The 14426-nt window shown below is 41.6% G+C and overlaps 1 protein-coding gene and 1 long non-coding RNA gene across 9 annotated transcripts in view; one reads left to right on the top strand and one right to left on the bottom strand.

The window, feature by feature from the left end:
* AFF3 (ALF transcription elongation factor 3) overlaps positions 1-14426 on the top strand; it is a 461951-nt gene that overhangs the window by 374011 nt on the left and 73514 nt on the right. For 4 of the 5 annotated variants that reach the window (XM_039867117.1, XM_039867119.1, XM_039867114.1 and 1 more), the window contains one exon: positions 10127-10167. In XM_039867117.1, coding sequence (XP_039723051.1) covers positions 10127-10167 — 41 coding nt within the window. The remainder of the gene's footprint in view (positions 1-10126; positions 10168-14426) is intronic. The other variant, XM_039867115.1, reaches the window with a different exon arrangement.
* Positions 1-14426, bottom strand: part of LOC120606028 (uncharacterized) — a 31492-nt gene that overhangs the window by 8751 nt on the left and 8315 nt on the right. The gene's annotated exons all lie outside the window — the stretch shown is intronic.

The raw sequence follows: 14426 nt of genomic DNA on the forward strand, positions 1-14426 counted from the left end.
TGGTTCAGCTTTCTCTTCTGTTATATAATTGATTCGCACGTGCAATTATGAGAATCTTTCCTAACTATTACAAACCTGTTTTTACCTTCAAATAGTGCTATTTTGTCTGAATAAAAGAGACATTTAAGTGAAACATAAAGCCAGACTTAGATTTTGGTTCTTCAAATGCAGGTTACTTGTTTAACAAAACTATCAAAATTTTTATGTCACTTCTGTCTTGTCTTTATGCAAGAACAAAGTAACATTTGCATTTGCATTTTGAAGCTTAGGCACCAGTGGTATTCATAATAATCAACCACCTACCGTGGCCAGTGGAAAGCGAGTGGGATTCCACCGAACATCATATCGAGGTCACATAAGGACTTGGGTAAAAGCTCCAAAAGGCATTTGGCAAACTCAACGAAGTGGGAAGTGACTAAACCTAGTGTCCACCCACCGTGCCAAAGATGAGTGTCATTAATGGGCTATCAGCATCTGGACGGTGCTCGTGATCTGGCTTGCACTGAAATTGCCCTCTGAGATGAGTTCCAGGAGCATACAGTGACCAAAGCCCTGATGAGCAGGCCGCAAAGCTGTGGGAGGACCTGCGGAACTTAATTATGTCACCCTCCATACTCCAATTCACCTCTTACTCCATGCACCAGGAATTTAAATCCACTTTGCCACTGTAGAGTATCTCCCAGCAGCTCAGCCATCATTAGATACAATGGTTATTCTGTGTTTGCTTTCGCTTGGGAGTTGTAGATGCTACACAAGCACGTGTACACGCACACTCGCACACTCACGTGGAAGGCAATATTGCCTTGCCAGTGCTCTATCCCAGAATCCAAAGTTTTTTGCCACTCTCACAATTCTGAGAATTGACTGCAGAACTTGGATCTTCCACTGTCATCCAACAGCATCAGCAGATTTGCACCATTTGCCCGAGGAATCCTTAGCAATCTGTGCACCTGCCCAGACTTGCCCCAGGCCAGCATTTCCTTTGTATACATGGTCCTGTCACGGTGAGCCCAGCGTAAAAATAGTTCTTCCCCAGGAGTTTCTGGCCAGCTCTGAGATAAACAATATACTTCTACCTGTAAAACTCTGGAGGAAAAGAGATGAGTTCCAGAAACCTGAATCCCTCCCATCTCTTTTGCAAACACCTAAGAGATGATGCCTACACTTCCTCTTCATCACCCCAGAGAAAGCTTGCCCTATGTCTGTTAGTGTCCACTCAGTGTCCCAGTGGTCCTCTCTGCGGTGAGACTGTGGCAGAATTCAAAATTCTTCTAGTCTCCATCTCTTCACCCTCTCCCCTGAATGGTCCTGTGAAGCCAAGGCAGGGTTGGGGTGCTCTGTGGGACCTCGCTGGCCAGGTTCCATTATTAGCAGTTCTGTAACCATGAGCAAGCTAACTGTACTGAACCTCTGTTTCAGTATCTTAATGAACCTGGACAAAAATACTAAAGTAAATTAATAGAAAATATTTTATATTGATAGAAATGGATGTTATGGAAGTATATATATGAGTGTAAAACCATGGAAGTATACATTTTAACATCTTTACTTGCATTCCTGGAACTTTCAAAAAATTGCTTATTTAGGTAATAGAATGAGAGGAGTACAGGAAAAATGCAAAACAGTTGATTTATATAAGAAAAGGCAAGGAGCTAGTTATAGAAGAATAGATCTGGGAGGTGGGAGGAGGAAGGGAGAATGGTGGTCTGGAGTTTTAGAGAAGGCAGAGAGAAACAAAGCAACTGCCACACAGTGTGGGACTTAAAAAAGACAGGTGAGTAAAGAAGATTCTGAGTGTTCTGTGGGGTGTTACAGCCTATCCCCCCTCGACCCTCTCTGGTCACGAATCTTTGATACTTACCTTATTTTTCAGGGCTTTCATAGCACTTTTATATTTCTCTGGATGCAACAGCATGCTCAGACTGGCCCCAAGACAGCCCTGATTTGGGGGTTACATGTGAAATAGGGATAGAGTCACACCAAACTGCTAATGGTAGCTGTTACCTCAGACGTGAGATGGAGGTTGTTTTTTGTTGATTTGTTGTTTGGGGGGTTTCACTTGTTATGTATACTAATTTTTTTTATAATGAACACATACCACTTGGACAATTGAAAATTATAACTAAAATTGGGGACATGGAATTTAAACTTATATCCCCGATTATGTCTCACATGCATACAATGAAGATAAAGTTTGAAAACTAAAGGGTTTTGGCTAGATGTTACATATTGTTATTTGCATAACTCTGTCATGTCTTTCTCTACAAAGCAACCTAAACATTTTGAGAACATAGGTACCAAGCTCATAATTAATGAGGATTGAGTTTTGTGAACATTCTTTAAGAGGACAAAATATTTATGTTTGGACCAGAAGATTAGAGACTAGTAGTTTACCACCTGTCCAGCAGGGGCCACAAATAGTCACCTATTTAGTACCTTGATAGAAGCTGTGACTGAAAAACACCACAAGGAAAAATTTAATTTCTTGTAAGGAAAGCAGTTTCATAGAAGGTGCCATTTTGGTTTTTAACAAAATAATAGTTTAGCAAAGATTTGTCGGATCCTTTGACCTAAAAGGGTATTCACAATTGAAAGATGATGACTATTTAAAAACAAAATACTGCTTTGTTCATTCCTTAAAAAAAAAAAAAGAAAAAAAAAGGAATGCTTGGTTTGTAATTGTAGTAACAGAATCTTGAATAAACTTTAGAATCTATGTTAAAGACTAAAATCCCATTGCCAATTTTGAGTTCTCATCCTTGGACACAAAACATTTTTGGAATGAGATCAGATTGAATGAATGAATGAGATAAAAGCTAATCCATCTCCCATCAGGGGTTCAAGAGAGGCACCGTTAGGGCTTGATCATCTGGTGACATTATATCTGTCAAGCATTTGTGTGCCATGTGTTGTGGATTAGACCTTGTAGAAAAGGTACTGGTACCCACTTCCTATTTCAAGATGTAACTGGTACCCACTTCCTATTTCAAGATGCTGGTATCTAGCCTCCCTAAGTTTGGCCCTTCACAGGCTAAGTGTTCAGCTGCCCAAGTAGAAGCAGCTACTTGCAATGGGACAACAATGCCACGTCTCATGAAGCACAAGTTGCCCCCCATGACCTAGCTTGGGCCAGATATCACCCAGCTAACTTCTACACCCCCGCCTCTGTGGCGAATGCTGGTAGCCTCATGCATGGCTGCACCATGGGTCTTCACACCATCATCTTCCCACTTCAGACTGGCCTCTTGCCATGCCCACACCTGCCTCCCTGTCCCACTGGCCTTCTCCAGGAATCCAGTGTGACCCTCAGGCCCACACCATTGCCCTGTGGCAGTCAGGGTGGCCCACCATCTTCTAGGCCCGTAGTGGAACCTTAGCCCCTCTGAAGATAGTATGACATCAGTCACAGCAGACAGGGGACAGCCCCCATGGCCTGTGCTCACATTGTCCCCACACCTTTCTCTTCTTTTCCCAGATCTTAGCAGCTGCCCCTGCATTTTCATTTGTGATGGCAAAAACTCCCAGGGCCTGGAAGCAGAAGGGACCACACATGGCGGATGTCACAGATTGTTCATAATGTATCTCTAGTGAGGAAAGTGTCCTAGAAATGCTCTCTTAATCCCTCTCAGAATATTTAGTTGCCAAATGAGGACTTTCACTGACAATCTGACCTCAAGCAAGGCCCCCAAACCAGTCATTTGGTAACAGAATCCAAATTATGAGGTAACATTATCCAGGCAAACTTCTGGTATTTATTGACCCTCATCACTGTTTCTCTAGGACATAATAGGTGCTCAAGAAATGTTTGTTATTTATCACATTTTTGGTAGACATAAACAAACCTAAGCAATCCAGTGGAAACTAGTCAAATGTTCTTCAAAGATGAAAGTGTACCCTAGTTTTAAAGAAAGTAAAATAGATAAAGAACATAAGCTAATAAAAAAAGAAGTGTATTCCAACAAACCTCTCAGATTGGAGCCATGGCAAAAAGCAGGAATTTGTCATCCACAGAAATCACCTTCTCACATCCTCCCTGTGGAGGAGCAGTTGGAAGAAGAATGGGAAAATGACATAAGCATTAGCCTGACTTACAGGGACACCAAGAATCAGAGTGGTCTGTCTACTGCTAACTCCATTCAGCTGTTTGCTTTCTTTATCAACAGATTCCTCAGCCCCAGAAATTCTGTCTTCTCATCCTGATCTTATTTATATCTGTGCAGAGTCATCTTTATTGGAGGAGCCTTACAGCCCAGAGGGCTCAGAAAAGCACTTTTCTCCTGTTCTCCCCAACTCCCATATGGCTAGTATCCTCTTTCACTCTCAGAAATGTTCTTATTTGCATGATAAATTATATCGTTGTCCCTGACTTGGTCTGAGCCCTGCAGAGAAGTGAATAAGGTTAGAGGCTACTGAACAAAAGGCTTCCTAGACATCATTTCTGGGAGTCTGAAAATGCAAAGCGCTCATTATCACAGAGGAAAAGGCTCTTTCCTTTGTCTCGCTTATATTACTACATGGATTGAAAAACACCAAATGGAAGCTCACAACATAAACTTAAGAGACTCATCAACTAGGACTCGAATGAAAAGCAACCACATAAAACTTAAGTTAATGAAACATAAAATGTGTTAATAGATGTAGAAGGAAATTCAACAGTGAAATAAGTTAATAAATACAAGTCTCAACTGAAGAAGAATGGCAAGAAAAAAATAAGGCCTTGCCAAACAGAATTCCTACAAAGATAAGGGATTCAGACTAAATTTCATATCAGTAACAGCAAAACACAAGAGATCTAAGATTAGCTGTGATGGCATTTACTCAGGTAGTTGAATGTGGATACACTGTCCTAACACAGGTGGAGCGAAATGATTAAAATCACTGCTAAAGAGTTGCCGCTTTCATTGTTAGCAAAATAAACCTGATGTTGTGAATAGCAAAGATGGAGGTTGCGTGTATGCGGGATGGAGAAACGACGATATTTTCTAACCAATTGAACCCTAAACCCACTTCTCTTAGAATGGTAGCAAAATGTAGATCCAGAAAAATTAGCCACATATCTCCTTTTAATGAGTCATTTGTCAACAATGTATTGATGCTTTGTACTTAATTGGCACTTAACTGCTACAGTCTCTTGTATCCAGCTATCTATTCAACATCTCCGCTTGAACATCCCAGAAGCAACTTGAACTTCGCACATCCAAAATTGAGTTCTGCCTTTGCCCCGGCCCCAACCTGTCCATCCCAATCAGTGACTGTCCATCCATACCAGGGGCTCAGGCTAGAGCCTGGAACTCATTCCTGCCACCTCCCCTGGCCTGCCACATCCAACTGGCCATGAATTTCTTCAGTTCTACCTCCACAAACTCTCTCCATATCCAGTGCTACCACGCACTTCTCTTGCCTGGATTACTGCAACAACCTCAAACTTTGTCCCTTCCTGCCCAAATCCATTCACCACACAGAAGCCAGAGCAATATTTGAAAAATGTAAATCATACTGCCTCACTCCCTCCTCTTTCATTTTAATTTTAAATTCATTAGTACATGCAAAAAAAATATACAGACAGGTCTCATCGTCCTTCACCCAACCTCCCCTAATGTAAATCATTCAGTGACTTCTTATTGCCCTGTGGATAGTGTTCAAAATCCTTCACTTGACCTCCAAAGCCTTTGGGACCTGCCACTATCCTCACCGCTCACTGAGTTCCCCCACGACTAACCTTCTTGTGGGCCTTCAACTGAGCGAGGATCCAGACCTACACAGAGCCCTTCCTTCCCCACCCACTCCCATCCCTTTGATTCAGTAACTACTCTTTACCCATCAGGCATCAGCTGTGTTATCCCTTACATAGCGAGTCTTCCTCTACTACATTCCAGGTGAGGCCCCCTCACAGTGTTTCACAGCACCCTCTCCTCTTCAGTCTTAGCCCCTATAATCTAGAATGTTTGTGTATGTTTATCTTTTTGTCCAACTCACCTCTAGACCCTTAGTACAGTGTGGCAAGAGCTTTGTCTATTTTGATTGTTGCCTTAGCAGAGCACATTACTTGCACGTCTTACGTACTTCAGATTGGATTATAGAGTTGTCCACATGTTAGTTCTGATTCTATCAAGTAAGAAAGACATTGGATCATCCTGGTACTCCTCTGAATTTCAGTCTCTTCTCTTCGTTCTCCCCACTACAATATCTATGAATTTGTCCTACACTCCACCCAGTTACAATAAGGGCACTTCATTTCCTCTCTGATTTTCCTTTAATAACAAATTGTTACTGGTAATTTATTTAGCATACCTTGAAACCTGAATGCCTACTGATTAAGTGCCAAGCACCAAGCTTGCTGTAATGAAGACAGAGAGAAGATGTCATCTCTTGAAGAGAACCTGAAAAATGATTATTTCTGGCAGAAAACTTGTTTTGTCTCCTAGACTTACACTTCAGAGTCATTCCTGAATGAGTAATGAACTCAGGAAAGATCAATGAAGATTCTCTTAACCCTCTCAACCTATTTTGCTGAAAACTAGATGAGAGGAAAGTTACTAGCACAGATGATTTAGGAAGAGAAAAATATGGTTGCTGTAACGTATGACTCTTGAAAGAAGGAAATTGGGCAATTCATCTAGTTTACTATGAGTCATTTTTCAGGCTTCAGTTATGAGTCACCTAAGTAATTTTTTCTCTGCGATTTAATTCCAATGTTTATTTATTTTATTATTTTCCAACAGTAAAAGAAAATAGTGTCCAAAAGCCAAAATATATTTTAAAAAAGTAGGCAGTCGAAAAAAATTTTGGCAGCTGTTGCTTTTGGTATATGGCATATACTTTTAGTCTAATGCCATAAAGCTTTTTTTTTTTCTCTCAAGGTATTATTTAAAACATTTAACATACTCTCAGGTCCTTTCTTCATGGATGATGAGGCATCCTTTAAAGTTTTGCAATGCTTTAGAATAACTGCAAATTAAAGAGCACAGTCAAAATCAGGCATTAAAACTCATGGTGTAGGCAGTCGATGTGCCAAGTACCATAGTGTTAATTGTGTGGTAGTAAACATTGAGGGGATAGATTGAAGAGTGAGATCACAGAAAGTCATTGCTTAGGATGTCCAATGTCTAAGCCCAAAAAAGACCTTTCAGTCACTGCAGCACGTCCATCTGCTAGAGGAAAGCAGCCCCTGCTCCAGGCTTCCAGCTCAGCCTGTGTTAGGGGACGTGGCCAGCATCAGTCTCGTGCAGTGACCTTCAGCAGGTACCACCACTCGGGCCACACCACACCAGTGATGGTCAAGTGGCTGAGTTTCTTTCTTGTTTGTTTTGTTTTGCTTTTTAAATCATTTTCTTATAGGCTTCACCTCAGTAAGCACTGCTTCCTTATCACAGAAGTCAGCGGGAAGTACTCAGAAGCAGGAGAGAAAAAAGTCAATAGACTTTTTAAATATTGACAGCCCAGGCTAGGGGAAAAGTCACATGCCATGTTAAAGATTTCTCTTGAACTTTCAGTGACATCTCTTATGATTTTTGTAATTCCCGAAAGAGTCAGTGTCCAGTGCTTTGTGCCAAAATGATGTCCTTCCTTTGGGGAGTTCAAAATACTTTCTGTATGTTTAGCCAGAGTTAAGAGTCCAGAGTTAAGTTCACGTGTAGCTGCTGAGAGTGAAAGCTATCTTGCTGAGTGATAAGAGAACCCTTTAGGAGACAAACCTGGAAACAATGCCCATCACCTGCTGGGTGCTTTTGGTGAGCGTGCTCCTGGGCTGGCACAGAGAAAGGAGTGAGAGGAGAGAGGACAGCCCCATCCTCTGAGGTGTCAGAGGGGCTCCTGGTCGCCAAAACCTTCCTCAGGCTTCTCACCTCTTTCTTCCACCTCATTCTACTTCCTTGGGTGTCCTCAAGAGAAAGCTCTGTAGATCTTCTTTCTTCTCTTGAACTGATTGTATGACACTGGAATCCAGAGGACAGGCATTAACCTGTGGATTGTCCCCAGAAGCCTGGACATAGGCCTAACTCCCTCATCATCGTATTCAGGGCAGAAAGAGTAGTTGGAAGCTGAGCCATATGGTGAGGGCCAAACTTAGGGTCCATAACATAAATGAATGGCAAATCCTCACCCAGAATGGGAAACTTTCAGTGCCCAGTTCAGCAGATTTTATGTGTTTTCCTAAATCACTGTGGTTATATCCCTGTGGAAATTATCTAAGTTCCTGTTATTAAATTAGTTTCACTTCCTGTGGTTAGGCCCAGAAGCTAATGTTCTCCATGCCACTTCTGTCAGCTCTGTCTTTCATTCCCACTTTGCTGCAGCGTTCCTCCACAGAAACACCCTTGTCATTTTCAGGGGACTGTTCCTCATCGTATAGGGGACCTTCCTGACCTTTGAAAGGTCCCAATTAGTGCCTGGCTCCAGGCACTAATTGCCAGGAATGGAACACGCAGAAACATCCCTCCTTAGTCCCAGACACCCCTGAGCTTGGAAGAAGGGGCACCCCAGCTGAGAACTGTTGCTGGAGGCTCAGACAGGCCTTTGCTCCACGCTCTAATCCAGCACAACCAGCACCACTTCTCCCTGACCGCATCCCTCTTGTCTTTATAGCTTTGCTCAGATTTTGGAGGGAAGGGTTCCCTAATTGTCTCATTCATTTAATGTTTCCTCAGCAGATGTTTACTGAGCACCTGCTGACAGTCTCAGGCACATTTGGGGAGCTGCCGACCCACCACCATTAGCTATCACTCATATCTGCACTGTCCTAGCTCCATCTTTTTACTTGCATGTTAGTTTATAAGTGTCTTCAAGTCATCCCTGGACCTATAGTCTGACTTCCTGCCTTGGGATTGTGCTTCCCCAAGACCATAACTAGTTTTTCTGCTTTGTTTTTATCCTTCCCAGGGCCCAGTGTAGTAATCCACACGTGGTAGGAATTTGGTGCATGTTGGAGTGGCCAAGCGATCCAGGACATGTATTTATCGCTGAGGGTAGATTTCATTTCTGTAACAAGGATCATGGTTCTGATGGGTCATGTTTTTCTAATGTGAAGATTCTGTCTGTTTTGTCTCCTATCCAATGTAATGAGAAATAATGTGGGAAACATTTTGATGTCCCTGGTAAACAGTACACTTGACACGTGTCACATGCAAGGTGAAAACAGACCGTGTGCACATCTCATCTGGTACACCCTAAGAGAGCCTTGATCTTACAGGACATGCTCAAAGCCCCTCCTACTTAAGACTTCTGAGACACAGGACAGAGTGTCCCCCCTGTCTTCTGAGGTCTCAGTGCTCAGCAATGGAAGGCAAGCAGACAAAAAATAGACTAGGCAGACGAAAGGAAAGTGAGTACAAAATGGAGAGAATCCAGCCTTTTCATGTTCTCTTAGTTTTTGTTTTGTGTAAAATTTCAAACACATACAAAAAGTCTAGAATAATATAATGATTCCCAGTGTGCTCATCACCTAGTTTCAACGTTAGCAACCCAAGGCCATCCTGTTTCATTTACATGCCCAATCACTTCCCTTCCCTCCAAATATATTATTTTAAAGCAAATCCCAAAATCATATAATTGCATCCATAAATATTTCAATATGAATCTCTAAAGACTCTTTTTAAAAACTTGCCACAAAATTGTTACTCTGCCTACAACAAATCAATAATCTCACAATATCATCTCATTTCCAGTCAGTGTTCCAGCTTCCAATTGTGGTGACTTTTTCAATAAATCTGAAAATTGGGTCAAAAATCACGCTTTCATTGGGAGAGAAGATGTAAAGGAACCAAAACAGATTTTTTTTTTCCCTACAGCAAAGTAGAATAAAACAATGATAAAATAATTTCAGGTAGGAAAAATGAAATAGCTCTGATTCTCATGGGGTCTTTTGGGACCTGTCTCACCTCACCCGTCAGCACTTCGCGCCTCCCCACGCTCCCCCTCTGGTGGCAGGTTGGCACCACGGGCGCTTCAGTTAACCCTTCAAGAATGTTCCTTTCATAACAGGACAGGGCTCTCACTGTGTTGCTAGTAGTTTAATATTTGGCCACATGGCAAAAATGTGTGTGACATGGAGTGTTTTTTTTTTAAGTGTTAATCGAGCACATAATTTAAAAGTCAGAATATTAAATAAACATCTCTACCTTCCTTCCAGCAGGCAGCGCAGAGAACCACTCTCCACGCTCTGTCTGACAGGTATGTTTTGTCATTTTTATGAACTATAATTTGCTTTATGAAACATTGAGCCCTATTTATTGTGGCATATAATTCATAATCGGATTTTGTCCCTCAAGTATCTGGGAACTGGGATGTTAAACGTTTTTGCATGCTTGGATTTGTCATGCCTGTGTGGAGTTTATTACTGCAAAAATCGCCTTGTTGTATTTCACAGAAAGTGTGGTGAGTCCCTTGTTGTGCAGTGAAACAAGAGACAAGGAACTAGAGGAAGAGGCCTGAACGGCACAGTAAATTCTGAACTTTGGAATTGGTTGAGATCTAAGCTCATTTTTCAGCAATAAGTACTTCATTTATTCTGAGATGTTTTCTTCAGACTTTTTCCATATCATTTCCCCGGGAGCTATCTGTCTTTTGATGAGATTCTCTCTTGGAATACTTTATGCACATAACCCAATTCATGGTCCTGAGTGCCTGACTTGTTACTCTGTGCTTCGGCTGGTTTTTTCTGACTTATATTATTGAGTGAGATCTATAGACCTACTCAGCTAACACATTCAAGCTGTTTTAGACAGCCGGCTCTGCTGAGTAAAGGTAGTCGAACAGGAATATAGAAAGTCACTTTCTAGAAAGCACATGCCAGATCTTTTTTGTGTTTGATTGTTTTGGGGTTTTTGGGGTTTTTTATACTTGCTAAAGTTTTATGTGTGTGTGTATGTGCACACATGTGCATGTATGTGTGTGTGTATGTTAAAGAATTATCAAGAAGTAAAGACAAAGTCCCATTTCTCACCACAAGTGAGGTTCTTATAATGTCAGAAATAGCTGGAGATGCCCCCTGGCCAGCTGGTAGGTACCTCAGTGTTACCTAGTGACCTGTCACCACCCTCCTTTGCTTCTCAGTTCTCTTTTGTGGAATAAGCAGTAATCGACTGTGTAAAATAGTCCAGTTCAGCTCCTCCGAAATAAAACCCATCACTTAGGCTCATTATCTCTTCTTATGGGTGGAAAGCATGTCCTCTATGGTGGCAGGCTGAGCCTGAGTATTTTTATTTCAATCAAAAAGCCTTCCCTATGACAACCACACAAGCTTGTGTGCTCTAAGAGCAGTGGCCACGTGATCTTCTGGAATTCCTTCCGGGATTTTCACAAAAGCTGACAGCAAAACTGCGTCTGAGTCTCCTGTAGAAGGAGAAAGGACTCTGGATCAAAACATTTCAAATCTGACATATTAGTTCCTTTCATATATTTTTATTTTTACCCTTTGACTTATTAAATAAGTGATTCCTTCAACAAAATGCACTGAGAAGCAAGAGAAGAAAGCCCTCAGTTTACAATATTGTGTCATTGCCAGTGATTACATGGTTTCTTTTGGGGAGGATTGAAAATGTTGTAAAATTGGATCATGAAGATGGTTTCACAACCCTGTAAATATGCTAAAACACACTTTAAATGGGTAAACTTTATAGTGTATAAATTATATTTCAACAAAGCTAGATATGTAAATACAAAATGTCATTATGACTCTGGTAGAATGAATGAGAACCTATTTTAGGAAAGTGTGGACACTCTCTGAAGACCTGCTTGCAAAATACAATCAGAAATCAGAAACTAGGACTGATACATCCTGAAGCTTCTTCCCAAAAGATACATGACCCTGTCCTAGGTAGGAAACGTGCATGGATTTAATGATAGGCCATGCTGTTCCCTTTGACTTTTTTCTGATGTTCTCTCCAAGCCCTGGTCAAGCCCAGTAGTTAATCAACTAGTAAGTTAGCATCGTAGCTCCTGTCGATTATGTAACTGCTGAGCAGCACACTGTGAGACAGAAGACCATGCCCTAGAAATAGAAAAATAGAGGCTCCCATTGTCATTACACTTCCTACAGGTTTCTCGAGCTTCAAATGTAATAGAACATTTTTCCCTTTAAATCTGACAATTTTTCTGTTCAAAATTGGGGGAACTTGGCTCATTTCAAAGTAATGGGTTGACTGTGTTGGCCATTCTGACAGCGTAAAGCTTCCTTCTTTGTGCTTTTTTTATTCTATGTTTTCCACTAATTCAGGGCCACACTAGTAATTTCCATAAGTGTGAAGCATCTATAACCATTTGGAGATACATTTTAAAACCCTTCTTGAAAATAAGGACTTAAAACACCTACTAAATTAATTAGATTCATATTGTCTAACTTCTTTTAAGGAGAAAATGCTAACTTATCAAGTGACAGAAATCATTTTCTATCATCTTACTTATTCTGTTGAATAAACCAGAAGCATTTTCTAGAAAATAAGCAATGTGACTTACCTGTTCTTCTGTCAGAGAACCCAGCTCAGGGCAAGAATGGAACCAAGTGAAAATTCTACCCAGGTTGTGACCACCCCCCAAGTGGAGATCTAACCCCAATATCTCTGTCTCCTTAAAGCCTGGTGTTCATCTATTGAACATTCATTCACGCAAACTATTCTGGTTTCCTAATCTACTTTTTTCAGCCTGCAAATCACCTCTTGATACAAAATCCCATAATGATTTGACAGCACTTTCATTGCTGTCCTAAAAAAAGAGCACTTAGCAGGTCCTTCCCTAGTTCTGCCATTCTGGAGTTGAATAGACTGGCCCAGGTAAATCCAAGTCATGTGGGCCTGTCTCCCTGCCACTCAGCCACAGAACCACCTCAAGTACCTGGTGAATACAAGGATGTTTGATACAGGAATTGGAGCTGTCTTGTTTCAAGATGTGCAACTTGGTGGTGAGATCAGATTTGGTTGACTCGGGTTGTAGGGGAATGTGAGTTCACAGTACGGGAAGCTTGCTGTTGTTCTCTGCCTCCCCAGAAGAAAGCCTCCCTCCTGGGCTTCGAGATCAGACCTAATGAGACTAGTTACAGGCAAAGAGGTAGCATTTCCCTTTCCTTTCTAAAGACCATAGAAAGCTCATCCCCGTGGGTGATGGAGGGGAGAGACTATCTAGATGTTTTCTGAAAGGCAACTTTATCTGTCTTTTCACTTGTCCAGTTTCCTGGTTTAAATAGGCATTCTGGCAGAAATTCAATATCTGGCAGTTAGACTGTATGCTTTACAGTTTAGTGAGTCCTCAATGATTAATACAGAACCTTGATCAATTAAAGCTTTGGTGTTTCATTACCTAATTTTAAAAATTACCTGTGGTCACTCCTAAAAAAAACCTTTGACCTTGTTTGGTTTTACCTGAGCAGTAGGCTTAATTTATGACTCAGCTGAAATAGCCAAAGTGTCCACAGTTGAACATGGCATCACAGTAGCAAGTCTGGGGCGTCAGCCCAACTCACTTGTGTCTCCATACTGTGATGGGAAGGGTCATTTGTTTGGAGCGGTTTTTCTTTTCTACTGACTGCAGAGTTTTTCATCTACTTTATGCCGTTGAGCGTCAGCTGGCCTACCAGAGGCCCACTGATGCCCCAAATAATGAAAAAAAATCAAGAGACCAGAGCAGGAAGAGGGGGCAAAATTCTCTATAAGATAAACAAGCCAATTACAAGAAAACCTCAATTTGCAGAGACAGTCTCCTCCCTACTTACTTCTTAGAACATGCCTCTCAAGCATCTTGTCTTCCTGTGGATTATTGGTTGGGTTGGGTAGAGAGAGGCAGGGGAGAACAGGACTAAGTGGGCCTGTGGCTCACTTGCAAAGGTGTATCTGGTGCAGATACACTGCACTGGGAGAGCCATCCGCTGCAGGTAAAGTGGAAAATATGCGAAATGCTGGAGGATAAGGGAAGACGTGTGTGCAGCTGTGAAGTGCCTCTGGGTGATTAACTTCCCTTCCTAAGTAGTAAACTGTAGATAACTGTGATCAAAAGAAGGGTTCGTATGATTTATCAAGCCATGCAGCTGCATGTTTGCAGAGAAGCTGGAGGTCAGTACTGAAATCTAGGGCAAGGCAAGCGTGAGGACATTTCGAGGACTCAGAAGTTAATCATCTCCTTGGATCGCTTCCATCTGTCTCGGAGCGACAGAGCTGCAGCAGAGAGAGCAGGGATGCTTTATAGCAGCCAATCAGGAATTCATATTTGCCGTGAAACCTCTAGCACCATTTGCAGTAACTTCAGTTTTATAAAAATGGAGCCTAATTTCATAAGAATAAATCACATTCAACTAGAAATATGAGGAGCTGGGGAAAAAAATTGTGCTTGACTTAAAAGGAAAAAAAAAGGAATGAACAAGAAAGCCAACATGAAAACAGTTGTAGCGGCGGCACTTGGAAGGCACAGATGGCCGTGTGGTTAAATTGTGCATATAATAATCT

The sequence above is a fragment of the Pteropus medius genome, unplaced genomic scaffold (genome assembly GCF_902729225.1).
Source record: "Pteropus medius unplaced genomic scaffold, Ma_sr-lr_union100, whole genome shotgun sequence".
Lineage (NCBI taxonomy): Eukaryota > Metazoa > Chordata > Mammalia > Chiroptera > Pteropodidae > Pteropus > Pteropus medius.